The sequence below is a fragment of the Oncorhynchus gorbuscha genome, unplaced genomic scaffold (assembly GCF_021184085.1).
Source record: "Oncorhynchus gorbuscha isolate QuinsamMale2020 ecotype Even-year unplaced genomic scaffold, OgorEven_v1.0 Un_scaffold_1465, whole genome shotgun sequence".
NCBI classification, from domain to species: Eukaryota; Metazoa; Chordata; class Actinopteri; order Salmoniformes; family Salmonidae; genus Oncorhynchus; species Oncorhynchus gorbuscha.
Window position 1 is genome coordinate 33,638 of NW_025746238.1, and position 18,722 is coordinate 52,359.

Consider the following 18,722-nt stretch of genomic DNA (forward strand, 5'->3'; position numbering starts at 1 on the left):
AAACCTGTGAATTCAAACAGTGTTCATATTTTTGGATGACATGTTTAATTGCAGCCTATTGTGTTGCACACACCAATTTCAAACAATGTAGGTTAATATTGACTATGTTGATTAATAAATATTGACTATGTTGTAATACGGCTGTGATGACAACTTTTTTAAATCATCAATTGAGAATTGCGTTGCCAAAGCTTCCCTGTCTCCTCCCTGTTATTGAATAATAGCCTACTACAGGCGTTCTTTGACCATTATGTTGTAGGCTAGTCCACCACCACACCCATTTCCCAACTCCACCAAACTCTTTCTCTCACACACGCACTTCTCTCTCCAGCACTCAGCTTTGACAGCCCGCTCCATACACCAGTAGCTCCGGGAATGGGATCATCATTAGTGAGTGCGAAGAAAAACTTCCAGTTCTTCCGATTCTACGCTCTCCAAAGACTACTCTTCAAACTGCGGGGATAGCTTCGAGATAAAGCGATAGCGACTGGCAGAAATAGATATTTACAGGCGTTACCAGTTGATGAAAGGAGAGGTAACTTTACGCACTGTGGAACGAAAAAGAGTATTGGGTCAAGCGACAAATGGGGTGAAGTTTGGAGTTAAAATTATATGAGAACATTTACTACTAAATTTATGGGGTAGAAATCATTATTAATAATGTTTTGAAATAAATTAACATCACAAAGGGGGTGATTCGGATAAAATATCAGGCGCGAGGCGCGTAAACGTAGGCCTATGTGGTCATTGGCAAGTTTTATGTAGGCTTACCAACTATTCTCTGTGACTTGATTGCGGATGATTTATAAACATTAAGACTAAGTAGTCCTAAGTGAGTGTGTTATATTAGGATAAGTTTGGAGCCAAAGCTAGAAACTAAAAAACTGCCATTGATCGTAACCAGCAATGGCAAAGTGGTTTAGTTCCGCCATCAATCTGAAGAACGGGACCGAACGGGTCCGCTCTGCCTCGGAGTCCGGCACTCAACCCCGAACCAGACACGGGTTAACACCGGGGACCAGTCTGAAGGGGAACCGGGTCAAGGAAAGTGCTGGAGGGATAGGCTCTATACTGACCGGAAGAAACCGGAAAAACTCGGCCATCGAACTGGGTCGGAACGGCTCGGGTACTGGCGGGAACTCGTTTAAGGACGGTAAGATCTGGGACAGTCTCATCCCTGGGAAGAGTAGGAAGAATTCCAAGCTCGAGGTGGGGCCATCTGAGGAGCATCGTCCCACCAGGACATCCAGTTTGGCGCATGCGTGCATCAGCAGGATGATCAAGGTGGACAAACAGGATAAGGGTCCCAAACATAGCGGTACAGGTGAACAGGTGGGATCCGAAAACGAGAGGGAGAAGGTGGACATCAAAACAACGATGGTGAGTGGCGCTGATTTGGTACTGACATCTTTGTCAACAAAGTCTTAGATTGAACAAAATGAAAAAGTCATTTAGTTGTAACAATATATGCTATAATTAGCCCTACAGTGTTATTAGGCTTACTGTCTTCACATTTGATCCTGTTGTTTATTGTCATATGTGTATGGAAGCATTTGGAAGCTCATTCCCGCCACCCAAGTTATAAGTCATAATTGCGTAATAGAATGTGGTGTATGGCCAATATACCATGGTGAACTGTAGGATGGTCTGATATACTACGGCTTTCAGCCAATCAGCATTCAGGACTTGAACCAACAAGTTTATAAAAGGAAATAATGCACGCCCTAGAATGCCCTTCAAGACAATCAGAAACATGTATTCGACAACGCCATGGTATAACTCATGTTTGACTATGCTTGAGCTGCTTTTGAAAGCAAAAGTCGAATTCAAAACATTATTGGCATTGTTGAGTTAGATTTTCATAATGGCTATGATGGGAATGGTATATATTTAGTAAACTTGCTAGCTACTTCATTTCTAGCAGTAAATATGTGAAATTATAGCCATGGTATGAAAGGGATAATCAACTCGGGGCTCTATACGTTTTCCCGTCGTGGAACACACTTTCCGCGTTGTTCATTATTTTCCATACAACGCATGTTGATTATCCCTTACATAAGTCATAATTATGAGATAGTAAATCCGAATAATGAGATACTACATCATAATTATGAGGTAGTCATTCATTATTATGAGATATGTAAGTTATAATTATGAGATAATAAGTCTGGATCATGGACATTGAATAGTCCTGCAGGTCACGACCCCTTTTAAAAGGGAAATCTGTGATTCAAACAATAACAAAGCCTTTACCCGCCACTTAATTGGTAAACAGCTGAGGAATGGGGCAGGAGAAATGTAACCACATTTAAATACATAGATGCAAGGACTCTCACAAACAGATGTAGGATCTTCATTTGATCCTGTATGCTACAGCAGGAATAGAATCCTGCAGCAACAGGACATGTGAATTATTATGTGGATTCTAATTCATGGCCATTTTTTGTAGGGGTTGATACATTTTTCATTATGGCAAATCAAGTCTGTTATTTTAAAGTGGAAATTACAAACTTTAGAAGCCTTTTTAATCCTCAAATAGACTACAAGTTTGCCATTCCTGCAGTGCAGGAAAATAATTCAAAGCAACAAAATTGACCAAATTAAGATCCTACATCTGTATGGATGCAAGAACTGACCATCTGTGTTGTGAACCTATACATTGTTTGTTTACAATTACGTTGTTTACAAACAATGGAGTAACACAAGTTTATATTTTTGGTTCTGATGGGGTAAGACCATTGCTCATGAGGAATTTCCAAGTTACATTCTTCAAGAATCAATGGCTATATGTTAATAATTAATTAATTGAATTAAACAGGCACCAACTCACAACAACAAAACTCTTCAGTCCATTCATTTGGAACAATATCACCACAAACTCTCTCTCTCTGTCACGTCCTGACCATAGAGAGCCCTTATTTTCTATGGTGGAGTAGGTCAGGGCGTGACTGGGGGTTTAGTCTAGTTTATTATTTCTATGTGGGTTTCTAGTTTAGTTTTTCTATGTTGGTGATTTTGTTCCCAATTAGAGGCAGCTGGTAATCATTGTCTCTAATTGGGGATCATATTTAAGTAGCATTTTTTCTACCTGTGTTTGGTGGGATATGGGTAGTACTCCAGCACGCCATTGTCATCACGTTTCATTCTAACCCAGATCACGCTGCATGTTGGTCCGACCGAGTATGCTTCCAACAATCGTGACACTCTCTCTCTCACACACACACACACACACAAAATCTGTGATTCACGTAATACAGATCGCCTAAACATATCTCCTAATAACGACTTACTATCTCAGAATTCTGACTTAGTATCTCCTAATAATGACTTACTATCTCAGAATTCTGACTTAGTATCTCCTAATAATGACTTACTATCTCAGAATTCTGACTTAGTATCTCCTAATAATGACTTACTATCTCAGAATTCTGACTTAGTATCTCCTAATAATGACTTACTATCTCAGAATTCTGACTTAGTATTGCAATATTATTACTTACTATCTCATGATTATGACATACTGTCTCATAATAACGACTTACTATCTCATAATTATGACTTAGTATCTCATTACAATGACTTACTATCTCATAGTCAGATTTTTTTTTTAATTGGGTGGCGGGAACGAGCTTCCATACATATATGTGTGCACTGATATAAAGAAAGAACTGTAGCTCGGAGAGTTGTGATCAGTCTCTCTCTCCCACCTCAGCCTTTGTCTCTACTTCTCCCTCCCCCTCCTGTCTCTCTTTCCTCACCACACAATGCACTGTGCTTTTATAACCCGCTGCATTCATGCCACAGCGCACGGGACCAGCCGTACAAAAAACACACAATGAGACCTAACCTCTTTCCCCAGTCTGTCTTCCTGTGTCCCTTCCCCTCCTGTTCCCTAACTGCTGTCACACACATACACACAGACAGACAGACACACACCCGCACGCACGCACGCACGCACGCACCACACACACACACACACACACACACACACACACACACACACACACACACACACACACACACACACACACACACACACACACACACACACACACACACACACGCACACACACACACACGCACGCACGCACGCACGCACGCACGCACACACAGACACACGAACACACACACAGACACACCCACCCACGCACGCACGCACGCACGCACGCACGCACGCACGCACGCACGCACACACACACACACACACACACACACACACACACACACACACACACACACACACACACACACACACGATACCTCTTTCTCCTCCTATATTTCTTCACCCAGTGAAGGCTATGTTTGAGGCATCATCTAACACTGTGGTGCCTGTAGCTCCCCCACAAGCAGCTCAGATCACTGTGGCGCCGCTTTGATGAAGATCATACAGGCAGTCAGACAGACACGTAAAAACAACACACAGAGCCATGGGAGGGAAGACACACACAGAGCACAGAGCAGGGGAGATTCCCCAAGAAACATTCCCAGTTCGTCAAGGGGACGTCTCCATACCAACTAGACTGTTACAGGTTAATTACACAGGTTATTGCAGTTACTCTGGCAGAAGGCCTACAGTATAGTACTGTGAAGGTTAGGTAGAGCATTTAACAACTTCTCTCCCGCTGTGTAGCTGATTATTCTGGAGGACTATGCTGACCCGTTTGACGCAGAGAAAACGAGAGAGCAGAGGGAGGCGGAGAGGGAGGGAGAGAACGATGGATACATGGAGCCCTATGACGCCCAGGTTATCATCACAGGTCAGTAAGGTCAGGGGTCAAATCTTGTCCTGGAGAGCTACAGAGAGTCCAGGCTTTTGTTCCAGCACAGCGCTGATACACACTGGCTCAGATAATCAACTAATCACCGAGACCTTGATTAGTGGAATCAGGGCTGGAGTTAGTGCTGAGCTGGAACAAAAGCCTGCAATCCCTGCAGCTCTCCAGAATCAAGGTTCTAGACTGCTGCTATTAAAAGGTTTTTAAAGGATCGGACTAGAACGAGACCCTCCTCTCTCTCTCCCCTGACTTCCTCCCTACTGGCGGTTGCTATGGGAATGGTGTTGTGCTGCGACAGTGGGTGCAGCTTCCTCTTGGATTTCCTGTCTCCTGCCTCTGTTTCCTTTACCCCATTCTCTGGAAAGGAAGTTACCTCCAGTTTCTTCCCCCCACCCCTTCCATTTTACTTTACTTTTGTGTGAAAAGAACCAAAAGACCCCCACCTCCCATCCCCTCCTCCTGGTCTCACCCAATCACTTCCCAGAATTCAGGAAGAGGTCCGTTCTGTCATCCATTCAGGCTCTGTGTTGACCTTTCTTCCCGTAGCTCCATTGTTTAGTCACACAATAGCCCAGACACACAGGCTACCTGACGGCCTCCACAGACATGTCTGACCACATCACAAGCTACTAAGCTATGTGTTATACTCTTAGAAATAGGGGTACCAAAAGGTTTCTTCGGCTGTCCCCATTGGTTCCAGGTAGAACCCTTCTTGATCCAGGCAGTACTATTTTGGGTTCCATGTAGAAAGAACCCTCTGTGTAAAAGGTTCTACCTGGAACCAAAAAGGGTTCTTCTAAAGGTTTTCCTATGAGGGACACCCGAATAACCCTTTTAGGTTCTAGATGGAATAGTTTTTTCTAACAGTCTACAACTGAACAATGGATCACAATCATGTCACATCAGCAGTAATGTTGGAATGGCAGAGTTGAGGGTTTGATATCCACATGGGTCAAACAGGCCTACCAAATAATGACCATGTTATTGTTCTAATGACTTTGCAGGTATTCGTAGGCGGGGCTCCAAGGACCTGCTGAAGGTGTGTGTGCTGCTTCCCAAGGGAGATGGAGAAGGGGGCAAGCCCGCACCCCCCCACATCTACGACACTCCCTACGAGGGGCTGCTGGAGACAGATGGGGAGGCAGGAGGGGTGTGGATCCCTGTGACACGGCCGGAGTCAGACCCTCGCCCCCCTGGAGAGTATGAACTACCCTGGGAGTGGAGGAAGGAGGACATCGTCAGAGCACTGACAGGTAGATATATATTTTTTCCAGAGGGAGGGAGGTAAAGGGAGGGAAGGAGGGAGGTAAAGGGAGGGAAGGAGGGAGGTAAAGGGAGGGAAGGAGGGAGGTAAAGGGTGGGAAGGAGGGAGGTAAAGGGAGGGAAGGAGGGAGGTAAAAAGAGGGAAGGAGGGAGGTAAAGGGTGGGAAGGAGGGAGGTAAAGGGTGGGAAGGAGGGAGGTAAAGGATGGGAAGGAGGAAGGTAAAGGGAGGGAAGGAGGGAGGTAAAGGGAGGGAAGGAGGGAGGTAAAGGGAGGGAAGGAGGGAGGTAAAGGGAGAGAAGGAGGGAGGTAAAGGGTGGGAAGGAGGGAGGTAAAGGGTGGGAAGGAGGGAGATAGAGGAAGGGAAGGAGGGAGGTAAAAGGAGGGGAGGGAGGTAAAGGGAGGGAAGGAGGGAGGTAGAGGGACGGAAGGAGAGGGAACATATTGCATACAACAATGATACACAAACATACACAGTTCTCCCTCTGCCTCTCTCTGTCTCTCTCTGTCTCTCTCTCTGTCTCTCTCTCTGTCTCTCTCTCTCTCTCTCTCTCTCTCTCTCTCTCTCTCTCTCTCTCTCTCTCTCTCTCTCTCTCTCTCTCCAGCCCAGTTTAAGAAGGGAATGAGCAGTTTGCCCCCTAAAGATGAACCTCCTCCACCCATCAGACAGCAGACTCTCAGTCATCAGCAGACCCTCAGACAGAAGACCTGGAACAAGAAAGTCCTCGTCCCCTCTCCCTCCTCCCCTACTCCCCCCATTCTCAATCTCTCTCCTCCCTCACCTCTCTCTCATTCCTCTCCCCCCTCTCCCACCTCTCACTCTTCTCTCACTCCCAAACTATCCCCATCCTCTTCTCCTCCCTCCACCACCTCCACACCCAATGCAGAGACAGCCAAAGTGGACCCCACCCTGCCCCTGGAGAAACAGAGGTATGGGAAGAGGAGAGAGAGAAGGGAGAGGCTGGATGGGGGGAATGAGATACACTATATATACAGCAGTATGTGGACACCCATTTAAATGAGTGGATTCGGCTATTTCAGCCACACCTGTTGCTGACAGCTGTATACATTTGAGTACAAAGCCATGCAATCTCGGTTTGTGGACTCTGGAGCAGTGGAAACGTGTTGTCTGTAGTAATGAATCACGCTTCACCATCTGTCAGTCCAACGGACAAATCTTGGTTTGGCGGATGCCAGGAGAACGCTACCTGCCCGAATGCATAGTGCCAACTATAAAGTTTGGTGTTGGAGGAATAATGTTCTGGGACTGTTTTTCATGGTTCCGGCTAGGCCCCTTTAGTTCCAGTGAAGGGAAAGCTTAACACTACAGCATACAATGACATTCTAGACAATTCTGTGCTTCCAAATTTGTGGCAACAGTTTGGCGAAGGCCCTTTCCTGTTTCAGCATGACAATGCCCCTGTGCACAAAGCGAAGTCCATACAGAAATGGTTTGTCGAGATCCGTGTGGAAGAACTCGATTGGCCTGCACAGAGCCCTGACCTCAACCCCATCTAACACCTTTGGGATGAATTAGAACGCTGACTGCAAGCTAGGCCTAATCGTCCAACATCAGTGCCCGACCTCACTAATGCCCTTGTGGCTGAATGGAAGCAAGTCCCCGCAGCAATGTCCCAACAACTAGTGGAAAACCTTCCCAGAAGAGTAGAGGCTGTTATAGCAGTAAAGGGGGGATCAACTCCATATTAATGCCCGTGATTTTGGAATGAGATGTTTGACGAGCAGGTGTACACATACTTTTGGTCTTGTAGTGTAGCATGATGCTGCCACCACCATGCTTGGAAATATGAAAAGTGGTACTCAATGAAGTCTTGTGTTGGATTTGACCCAAACAAAACACTTTCTATACAGGACATAAAGTTAATTTCTTTGCCAAATTTCAGGCAGTTTTACTTTAATGCCTTATTGCAAACAGGATGCATGTTTTGGAATATTTTTGTTCTGTACAGGCCTCCTTCTTTTCACTCTGCCAGGTTATTATTGTGGAGCAACTACAATGTTGTTGATGCTTCCTCAGTTTTCTCTTATCACAGCCAATAAGCAATGTAACTGTTTTAAAGTCACCATTGGCCTCATGGGGAAATCCCTGAGGGTTTTCCTTCCTTTCCGGCAACTGAGTCAGGAACAACACCTGAATCTTTGTAGTGACTGGGTGTATTGATACACCATTCAACGTGTAATTAATAACTTCAACATGCTCAAAGGAATATTCAATGTCTGCTTTGTTTATTTTTACCCATCTACCACTAGGTGCCCTTCTTTGCGAGGCATTGGAAAAACTCCCAGGGCTTTGTGGTTGAATCTGTGTTTGAAACTCACTGCTCTATCGAGGGACCTTACAGATAATTGTATGTGTGGGGTACAGAGATGAGTTAGTCTTTAAAAAAACAATATTATTGCACACAGAGTGAGTCCATGCAACTTATTATGTGACTTGTTAAGCAGATTTTACTCCTGAACTTATTGAGGCCATTAAAAAAAGTTGAATACTTATTGACTCAAGACATTTCAGCTTTCCATTTTTTATTAATTTATTATGGGGTATTGTGTGTAGGCCAGTGACACAAAATATCAAGGGTGTGAATACTTTCTGAAGGCCTTGTATACTGTATATCGTCATAGCATATTGCTCTAGCCTGTACTTACTCCTCAGCCTGAAGGGTGTGATTACTTTCTGAAGGCCTTGTATACTGTATATCGTCATAGCATATTGCTCTAGCCTGTACTTACTCCTCAGCCTGAAGGGTGTGAATACTTTCTGAAGGCCTTGTATACTGTATATCGTCATTGTAACGGCGTTCGTCTGTTGAATGAAGAGAGTCGGACCGAAATGCAGCGTGTAGGTTACTCATGACTTTAATGAAAGAATCGCGGTACATGAAATAACTGAAACTAAATACAAAAACAACAGAACGGAACGTGAAACTAATTACAGCCTATCTGGTGACTACAACACAGAGACAGGAACAAACACCCACGAAATACAAAGCGAAATTCAGGCTGCCTAAATACGGTTCCCAATCAGAGACAACAACAAGCACCTGACTCTGATTGAGAATCTCCTCAGGCAGCCAAGCCTAACAACACCCCTAATCAGCCGCGATCCCAAATAATACAAACCCCAATACGAATACAACATATAAACCATGTCACACCCTGGCCTACCCAAACATATAACAAAACCACAAAATACAATGACCAAGGCGTGACAGTCACAGCATATTGCTCTAGCCTGTACTTACTCCTCAGCCTGAAGGGTGTGATTACTTTCTGAAGGCCCTGTATACTGTATATCGTCACAGCATATTGCTCTAGCCTGTACTTACTCCTCAGCCTGAAGGGTGTGATTACTTTCTGAAGGCCCTGTATACTGTATATCGTCACAGCATATTGCTCTAACTTCCCAACCCTCCCTATATTCCTCCCCTAACCTTCAATATGACATTCATCCCCATCCATTCTACTGCTCTGAAGCTCTAAACATTGTATGTATGTTTGTCCACCCCCCCCCCCCCCTAGCTGGTACCACGGCAGTGTGAGTCGCCAGCAGGCAGAGGCTCAGCTCCAGCGCTGCAGGGATGCCAGCTTCCTGGTTAGAGACAGCGAATCAGGGACCAGCAAATACTCCATCGCGCTCAAGTTAGTGTGTTTCTGTGTTACACTTCTCACTCTTCAGTGAGCACTCACCATTAACCACTTTACACACCACAGACATGGAGGGTGAGCAGCATGTGTTGGAATAACTAAGCCCCTAACCCTTTGCTACAGTACAAACATCCAGACTGTATCCTCTAGTTATGTAGCTATAGCTCCACATCTTCCCCTGTTACTGAAGTAATGTGGTCTCTCTCTCTCTCCCCCTCCCTCCCTCCCTCCCTCCCTCCCTCCCTCCCTCCCTCCCTCCCTCCCTCCCTCCCTCCCTCTCTCTCTCGCCCTCCCTCCCAGGACCAGTCAGTGTTGTGTCCATATCATCGTGGCCCAGACTAAAGGCAGTAAGGGTCTGGGTTATACTCTGGACCAGAGTAGCTGTGTGTTCAACAGTATACCAGAGGTGGTGCATCACTACTGTACACACAGACTGCCCTTCACTGGAGCTGAACACATGACCCTGCAACACCCTGTCCCCAGGCCACACTGAACACACACTGAACACACACACACACCACTGCAAAGGAGTAGCAGGTCTCACCCAAACAGCTTGAGAGGTACAGTATCATCTTGAGTTTCTCCAATGCACAGCCTAGTGGTCAAACCCTCACACTGCGTAGCACAGAGAATGTTTCAGGAGGGAATAATGTTCTGTACTATGTATTATGTCATGTTTCATATGGGCCCCAGAAAGAGTGGCTGATGCTTTTGCAGTGGCTAATGGGGAGCCCGATAAATACCAAATGCCAAATGTTCAGCTAGTTAGCCTAAGTACCTGAATGTGTCGTGTGCTCTGGGTAATATTAGGCCTCATTGATTTGATAGCTGTCTGTATTATCATCAGACACATACAGTATGGTGCCTGTTAGACAGCAGTATGATCTGTTTTTGATGTGAATGTATTTGCACATGTGATGGCTTCTGCAATGACCCAGGCTTGTTACTGTAATATCCAAGGCTTGTTATTGTAATAGCCCAGGCTTGTTACTGTAATATCCCAGGCTTGTTGCTGTAATAGCCAAGGAGCCAAAGCTTGTAATTGTAATATCCCAGGCTTGTTAATGTAATAACCCAGTCTTGTTACTGTAATAACCCGGGTGTGTTACTGTAATAACCCAGGATCTTGACTGTAATAACCCAGGCATGTTACTGTAATAACCCAGGGTGTTACTGTAATAACCCAGACTTGTTGTACAATGCATGCAATACTGTAATGTTGACTGGAATAAAGTGACTGTGCATTTAGTTTCTTCTGTTTTTTAGATAAAGGCAATTGAATAATTATGACACAGACACAAATCAAATCAAATCAAATCAAATTTATTTATATAGCCCTTCGTACATCAGCTGATATCTCAAAGTGCTGTACAGAAACCCAGCCTAAAACCCCAAACAGCAAACAATGCAGGTGTAAAAGCACGGTGGCTAGGAAAAACTCCCTAGAAAGGCCAAAACCTAGGAAGAAACCTAGAGAGGAACCAGGCTATGTGGGGTGGCCAGTCCTCTTCTGGCTGTGTCGGGTAGAGAATATAACAGAACATGACCAAGATGTTCAAATGTTCATAAATGACCAGCATGGTCGAATAATAATAAGGCAGAACAGTTGAAACTGGAGAGGCAGCACAGTCAGGTGGACTGGGGACAGCAAGGAGCCATCATGTCAGGTAGTCCTGGGGCACGGTCCTAGGGCTCAGGTCCTCCGAGAGAGAGAAAGAAAGAGAGAATTAGAGAGAGCATATGTGGGGTGGCCAGTCCTCTTCTGGCTGTGCCGGGTGGAGATTATAACAGAACGTGGCCAAGATGTTCAAATGTTCATAAATGACCAGCATGGTTGAATAATAGTAAGGCAGAATAGTTGAAACTGGAGCAGCAGCATGGCCAGGTGGACTGGGGACAGCAAGGAGTCATCATGTCAGGTAGTCCTGGGACATGGTCCTAGGGCCCAGGCCAGTTGAAACTGGAGCAGCAGCATGGCCAGGTGGACTGGGGACAGCAAGGAGTCATCATGTCAGGTAGTCCTGGGGCATGGTCCTAGGGCTCAGGTCCTCCGAGAGAGAGAAAGAAAGAGAGAAGGAGAGAATTAGAGAACGCACACTTAGATTCACACAGGACACCGAATAGGACAGGAGAAGTACTCCAGATATAACAAACTGACCCAACCCCCCCGACACAAACTACTGCAGCATAAATACTGGAGGCTGAGACAGGAGGGGTCAGGAGACACTGTGGCCCCATCCGAGGACACCCCCGGACAGGGCCAAACAGGAAGGATATACACACACACATACACACACAAACACATGCGCACACACACACACATGCACACACACGCACATACACAGACACACACATGTACACTTGCACACACATACACACACACACACAAGCACACAGACGTGTGCGCACACACAGATCAGAACAGAAACACATATGACTTGGGTGATGATTGCCCTGTGATGAGAGTGAGAAGCTAACTACAGGATGTGTGAGATGAGCTCCTCTTTAAGCGCAGAGCCATTGACCTGGGTAGTAAATAAATTAGAGTTAGACACTACACAGGAACATACACACAGAAAGAGAGAGAGAAACACACACTTACAAATGTACAGGCACACCTCACATTTACACCATGCACACATAAGTTGAGTACACACAAAACCACTCTCATTTACATGGTGGGCTTTTTAAAAAGCCACAAACAACAATCTCTTTTTGAAAAGAATAAGCTTCATCACACGTGGCTACCAGATGAGCTAAAGGACTTCTATGTGTGCTTTGAGGCAAGCAATACTGAAGCATACATGAGAGCACCAGCTGTTCCGTACAGCAGTGTGATCACGATCTCCTTAGCCGATGTGAGAAAGACCTTTAACAGGTCCACATTCACAAGGTCGTAGGGCCAGACGGATTACAAGGACGTGCTCACAGCTCAGCTTTCAACACCATAGTGCCCTCAAAGCTCATCACTAAGCTAAGGACCCTGGGACTAAACAATTCACTCTGCAACTGGATCCTGGACTTCCTGACGGGCTGCCCCCTCCTTAGTCCCCTCCTGGACCACTATTGTTTTCACTATATATTATACCTCTTGGTGACGTCATTCGGAAACATAATGTTAACTTTCACTGCTAGGCAGACGATACACAGCTGTACATTTCGATGAAACATGGTGAAGCCCCAAAATTTTCCTCCCCTGAAGCCTGTGTTTCAGACATAAGGAACTCAGAGAAAACAGAGATGCTAGTTTTAGGTCTCAAGAAACAAAGAGATCTTCTGTTGGATCTGACAATTAATCTTGATGGTTGTATAGTTGTCTCAAATAAAACTGTGTGTCACACCCTAATCAGTTTCACCTGTCCTTATTATTGTCTCCACCCCCTCCAGGTGTCACTTGGTATCGCTGGTGTATTTATCCCTGTGTTTCCTGTCTCTCTGGGCCAGTTTGTCTTGTATGTTTCAAGTCAACCAGCGTGTTTTTCCCGTGCACCAACTGTCATGCAGGTGAAAGAGGACCCAAAAGCGACTTGGCGAAAACAGAGTCTTTAATCCAGTAAAGTAAATACAATAAAAAAAACACAACTTTCACTCGAAATGACGAGGACAAACTGGAGACTCGATCTTGAACAGCAGGTGAACAGCAGGTTGCCTCGGGAAGGCACTTGAACCAAACAGACTCAGACACCTGCTCACCACGCAGCATCTGAGGAAAACACGACACGACAGGGCGATACACAAACACAGCACGGTGAATTCTAGACAAGGAACCGACAGGGCAGAAACGAATAACAAGGAGAGAAATAGGGACTCTAATCAGGGAAAAGGATTGGGAACAGGTGTGGGAAGACTAAATGATTGATTAGGGGAATAGGAACAGCTGGGAGCAGGAACGGAACGATAGAGAGAAGAGAGAGCGGGAGAGTGAGAGAGGGAGGGGAGAGAGAGGGATAGAAAGAGGGAAAGAACCTAATAAGACCAGCAGAGGGAAACGAATAGAAGGAGAAGAACAGGGACAAGGCATGATAATCAATGACAAAACATGACAGTACCCCCCACTCACCGAGCGCCTCCTGGCGCACTCGAGGAGGAATCCTGGCGGCAACGGAGGAAATCATCAATGAGTGAACGGTCCAGCACGTCCCGAGACGGAACCCAACTCCTCTCCTCAGGACCGTAACCCTCCCAATCCACTAAGTATTGGTGACCCCGTCCCCGAGAACGCATGTCCATGATCTTATGTACCTTGTAAATAGGTGCGCTCGACAAGGACGGGAGGGGGAGGGAAGACGAACGGGAGTGCGAAGAAAGGGCTTGACACAGGAGACATGGAAGACAGGATGGACGCGACGAAGATGTCGCGGAAGAAGCAGTCGCACAGCGACAGGATTGACGACCTGGGAGACACGGAACGGACCGATGAACCGCGGAGTCAACTTACGAGAAGCTGTCGTAAGAGGAAGGTTGCGAGTGGAAAGCCACACTCTCTGGCCGCAACAATACCTTGGACTCTTAATCCTGCGTTTATTGGCGGCTCTCACAGTCTGTGCCCTGTAACGGCAAAGTGCAGACCTCACCCTCCTCCAGGTGCGCTCACAACGTTGGACAAACGCTTGAGCGGAGGGAACGCTGGACTCGGCAAGCTGGGATGAGAACAGAGGAGGCTGGTAACCCAGACTACTCTGAAACGGAGATAACCCGGTAGCAGACGAAGGAAGCGAATTGTGAGCGTATTCTGCCCAGGGGAGCTGTTCTGCCCAAGACGCAGGGTTTCTGAAAGAAAGGCTGCGTAGTATGCGACCAATCGTCTGATTGGCCCTCTCTGCTTGACCGTTAGACTGGGGATGAAACCCGGAAGAGAGACTGACGGACGCACCAATCAAACGACAGAACTCCCTCCAAAACTGTGACGTGAATTGCGGGCCTCTGTCTGAAACGGCGTCTAACGGGAGGCCATGAATTCTGAATACATTCTCGATAATGATTTGTGCCGTCTCCTTAGCGGAAGGAAGTTTAGCGAGGGGAATGAAATGTGCCGCCTTAGAGAACCTATCGACAACCGTAAGAATCACAGTCTTCCCCGCAGACAAAGGCAGACCGGTAATGAAGTCTAGGGCGATGTGAGACCATGGTCGAGAAGGAATGGGGAGCGGTCTGAGACGACCGGCAGGAGGAGAGTTACCCGACTTAGTCTGCGCGCAGTCCGAACAAGCAGCCACGAAACGGCGCGTGTCACGCTCCTGAGTCGGCCACCAAAAGCGCTGGCGAATAGACGCAAGAGTGCCTCGAACACCGGGATGACCAGCTAACTTGGCAGAGTGAGCCCACTGAAGAACAGCCAGACGAGTGGAAACAGGAACGAAAAGGAGGTTACTAGGACAAGCGCGCGGCGACGCAGTGTGCGTGAGTGCTTGCTTAACCTGTCTTTCAATTCCCCAGACTGTTAACCCGACAACACGCCCATAAGGAAGAATCCCCTCGGGATCAGTAGAAGCCACAGAAGAACTAAACAGACGGGATAAGGCATCAGGCTTGGTGTTCTTGCTACCCGGACGGTAAGAAATCACAAACTCGAAACGAGCGAAAAACAACGCCCAACGAGCTTGACGGGCATTAAGTCGTTTGGCAGAACGGATGTACTCAAGGTTCTTATGGTCTGTCCAAACGACAAAAGGAACGGTCGCCCCCTCCAACCACTGTCGCCATTCGCCTAGGGCTAAGCGGATGGCGAGCAGTTCACGGTTACCCACATCATAGTTGCGCTCAGATGGCGACAGGCGATGAGAAAATAAGCGCAAGGATGAACCTTATCGTCAGACTGGAAGCGCTGGGATAGAATGGCTCCCACGCCTACCTCTGAAGCGTCAACCTCGACAATGAATTGTCTAGTGACGTCAGGAGTAACGAGGATAGGAGCGGACGTAAAACGTTCTTTTAGAAGATCAAAAGCTCCCTGGGCGGAACCGGACCACTTAAAACACGTCTTGACAGAAGTAAGAGCTGTGAGAGGGGCAGCAACTTGACCGAAATTACGAATGAAACGCCGATAGAAATTAGCGAAACCTAAAAAGCGCTGCAACTCGACACGTGACCTTGGAACGGGCCAATCACTGACAGCTTGGACCTTAGCGGAATCCATCTGAATGCCTTCAGCGGAAATAACGGAACCGAGAAAAGTAACGGAGGAGACATGAAAAGAGCACTTCTCAGCCTTTACGTAGAGACAATTCTCTAAAAGGCGCTGTAGAACACGTCGAACGTGCTGAACATGAATCTCGAGTGACGGAGAAAAAATCAGGATATCGTCAAGATAGACAAAAACAAAGATGTTCAGCATGTCTCTCAGAACATCATTAACTAATGCCTGAAAAACAGCTGGCGCATTGGCGAGACCAAACGGCAGAACCCGGTACTCAAAATGCCCTAACGGAGTGTTAAACGCCGTTTTCCACTCGTCCCCCTCTCTGATGCGCACGAGATGGTAAGCGTTACGAAGGTCCAACTTAGTAAAGCACCTGGCTCCCTGCAGAATCTCGAAGGCTGATGACATAAGGGGAAGCGGATAACGATTCTTAACCGTTATGTCATTCAGCCCTCGATAATCCACGCAGGGGCGCAGAGTACCGTCCTTCTTCTTAACAAAAAGAACCCCGCCCCGGCCGGAGAGGAAGAAGGCACTATGGTACCGGCGTCAAGAGACACAGACAAATAATCCTCGAGAGCCTTACGTTCGGGAGCCGACAGAGAGTATAGTCTACCCCGAGGAGGAGTGGTCCCCGGAAGGAGATCAATACTACAATCATACGACCGGTGAGGAGGAAGGGAGTTGGCTCGGGACCGACTGAAGACCGTGCGCAGATCATGATATTCCTCCGGCACTCCTGTCAAATCGCCAGGTTCCTCCTGAGAAGTAGGGACAGAAGAAACGGGAGGGATGGCAGACATTAAACACTTCACATGACAAGAAACGTTCCAGGATAGGATAGAATTACTAGACCAATTAATAGAAGGATTATGACATACTAGCCAGGGATGACCCAAAACAACAGGTGTAAACGGTGAACGAAAAATCAAAAAAGAAATAGTCTCACTGTGGTTACCAGATACTGTGAGGGTTAAAGGTAGTGTCTCAAATCTGATACTGGGAAGATGACTACCATCTAAGGCGAACATGGGCGTAGGCTTCTCTAACTCTCTGAAAGGAATGTCATGTTTCCGAACCCATGCTTCGTCCATGAAACAACCCTCAGCCCCAGAGTCTATCAAGGCACTACATGTAGCACCCGAACCGGTCCAGCGTAGATGGACCGACAAAGTAGTACAGGATTTTGATGGAGAGACTTGAGTAGTTGCGCTCACCTGTAGCCCTCCGCTTACAGATGAGCTCTGGCTTTTACTGGACATGAATTAACAAAATGTCCAGCAACTCCGCAATAGAGGCACAGGCGGTTGGTGATCCTCCGTTCCCTCTCCTTAGTCGAGATGCGAATCCCTCCCAGCTGCATGGGCTCAGTCTCTGAGCCAGAGGAGGGAGATGGTTGCGATGCGGAGCAGGGAAACACCGTTGATGCGAGCTCTCTTCCACGAGCCCGGTGACGAAGATCTACCCGTCGTTCTATGCGGATGGCGAGAGCAATCAAAGAGTCCACATCTGAAGGAACCTCCCGGGAGAGAATCTCATCCTTAACCACTGCGTGGAGTCCCTCCAGAAAACGAGCGAGCAGCGCCGGCTCGTTCCACTCACTAGAGGCAGCAAGAGTGCGAAACTCAATAGAATAATCCGTTATGGACCGTTCACCTTGGCATAGGGAAGCCAGGGCCCTAGAAGCCTCCCTACCAAAAACTGAACGGTCAAAAACCCGAATCATCTCCTCTTTAAAGTTCTGGTACTTGTTAGAGCAATCAGCCCTTGCCTCCCAGATAGCTGTGCCCCATTCTCGAGCCCGGCCAGTAAGGAGTGAAATGACGTAAGCAACCCGAGCTCTCTCTCTAGAGTATGTGTTGGGTTGGAGAGAGAACACAATCTCACACTGCGTGAGAAAGGAGCGGCACTCAGTGGGCTGCCCGGAGTAGCAAGGTGGGTTATTAACCCTAGGTTCTGGAGGCTCGGCAGGCCAGGAAGTAACAGGTGGCACGAGACGAAGACTCTGGAACTGTCCAGAGAGGTCGGAAACCTGAGCGGCCAGGTTCTCCACGGCATGGCGAGCAGCAGACAATTCCTGCTCGTGTCTGCCGAGCATGGCTCCTTGGATCTCGACGGCAGTGTAACGAGCGTCTGAAGTCGCTGGGTCCATTCCTTGGTCGGTTCCTTCTGTCATGCAGGTGAAAGAGGACCCAAAAGCGACTTGGCGAAAAAAGAGTCTTTAATCCAGTAAAGTAAATACAATCAAAAAAACACAACTTTCACTCGAAATGACGAGGACAAACTGGAGACTCGATCTTGAACAGCAGGTGAACAGCAGGTTGCCTCGGGAAGGCACTTGAACCAAACAGACTCAGACACCTGCTCACCACGCAGCATCTGAGGAAAACACGACACGACAGGGCGATACACAAACACAGCACGGTGAATTCTAGACAAGGAACCGACAGGGCAGAAACGAATAACAAGGAGAGAAATAGGGACTCTAATCAGGGAAAAGGATCGGGAACAGGTGTGGGAAGACTAAATGATTGATTAGGGGAATAGGAACAGCTGGGAGCAGGAACGGAACGATAGAGAGAAGAGAGAGCGGGAGAGTGAGAGAGGGAGGGGGAGAGAGAGGGATAGAAAGAGGGAAAGAACCTAATAAGACCAGCAGAGGGAAACGAATAGAAGGAGAAGAACAGGGACAAGGCATGATAATCAATGACAAAACATGACACCAACATTTTCTATTCTCTTTTACTAGTCCTTCCGGTTTTGACCGTTGCCTGTTTTCTGGACTCTGTACCCGACTGCCTGACCATTCTGCCTGCCCTGACCTCGAGTCTGCCTGCCACACTGTACCTCCTGGAGTCTGAACGGGTTTGGACTTTTTGCC

At 47.1% G+C, this 18,722-nt stretch overlaps 1 protein-coding gene across 1 annotated transcript; it reads left to right on the plus strand.

Moving 5' to 3' along the window:
* The first annotated feature begins 265 nt into the window (after window positions 1-265).
* Window positions 266-10,950, plus strand: LOC124022878 (SH2 domain-containing adapter protein E-like). The gene is made up of 6 exons (XM_046337569.1): window positions 266-1,380; window positions 4,631-4,757; window positions 5,780-6,028; window positions 6,642-6,966; window positions 9,577-9,696; window positions 10,003-10,950. The coding sequence occupies exons 1-6, from the start codon at window positions 907-909 to the stop codon at window positions 10,193-10,195; spliced, it is 1,488 nt and encodes a 495-aa protein (XP_046193525.1). The 5' UTR covers window positions 266-906; the 3' UTR covers window positions 10,196-10,950.
* Window positions 10,951-18,722: the final 7,772 nt, after the last annotated feature.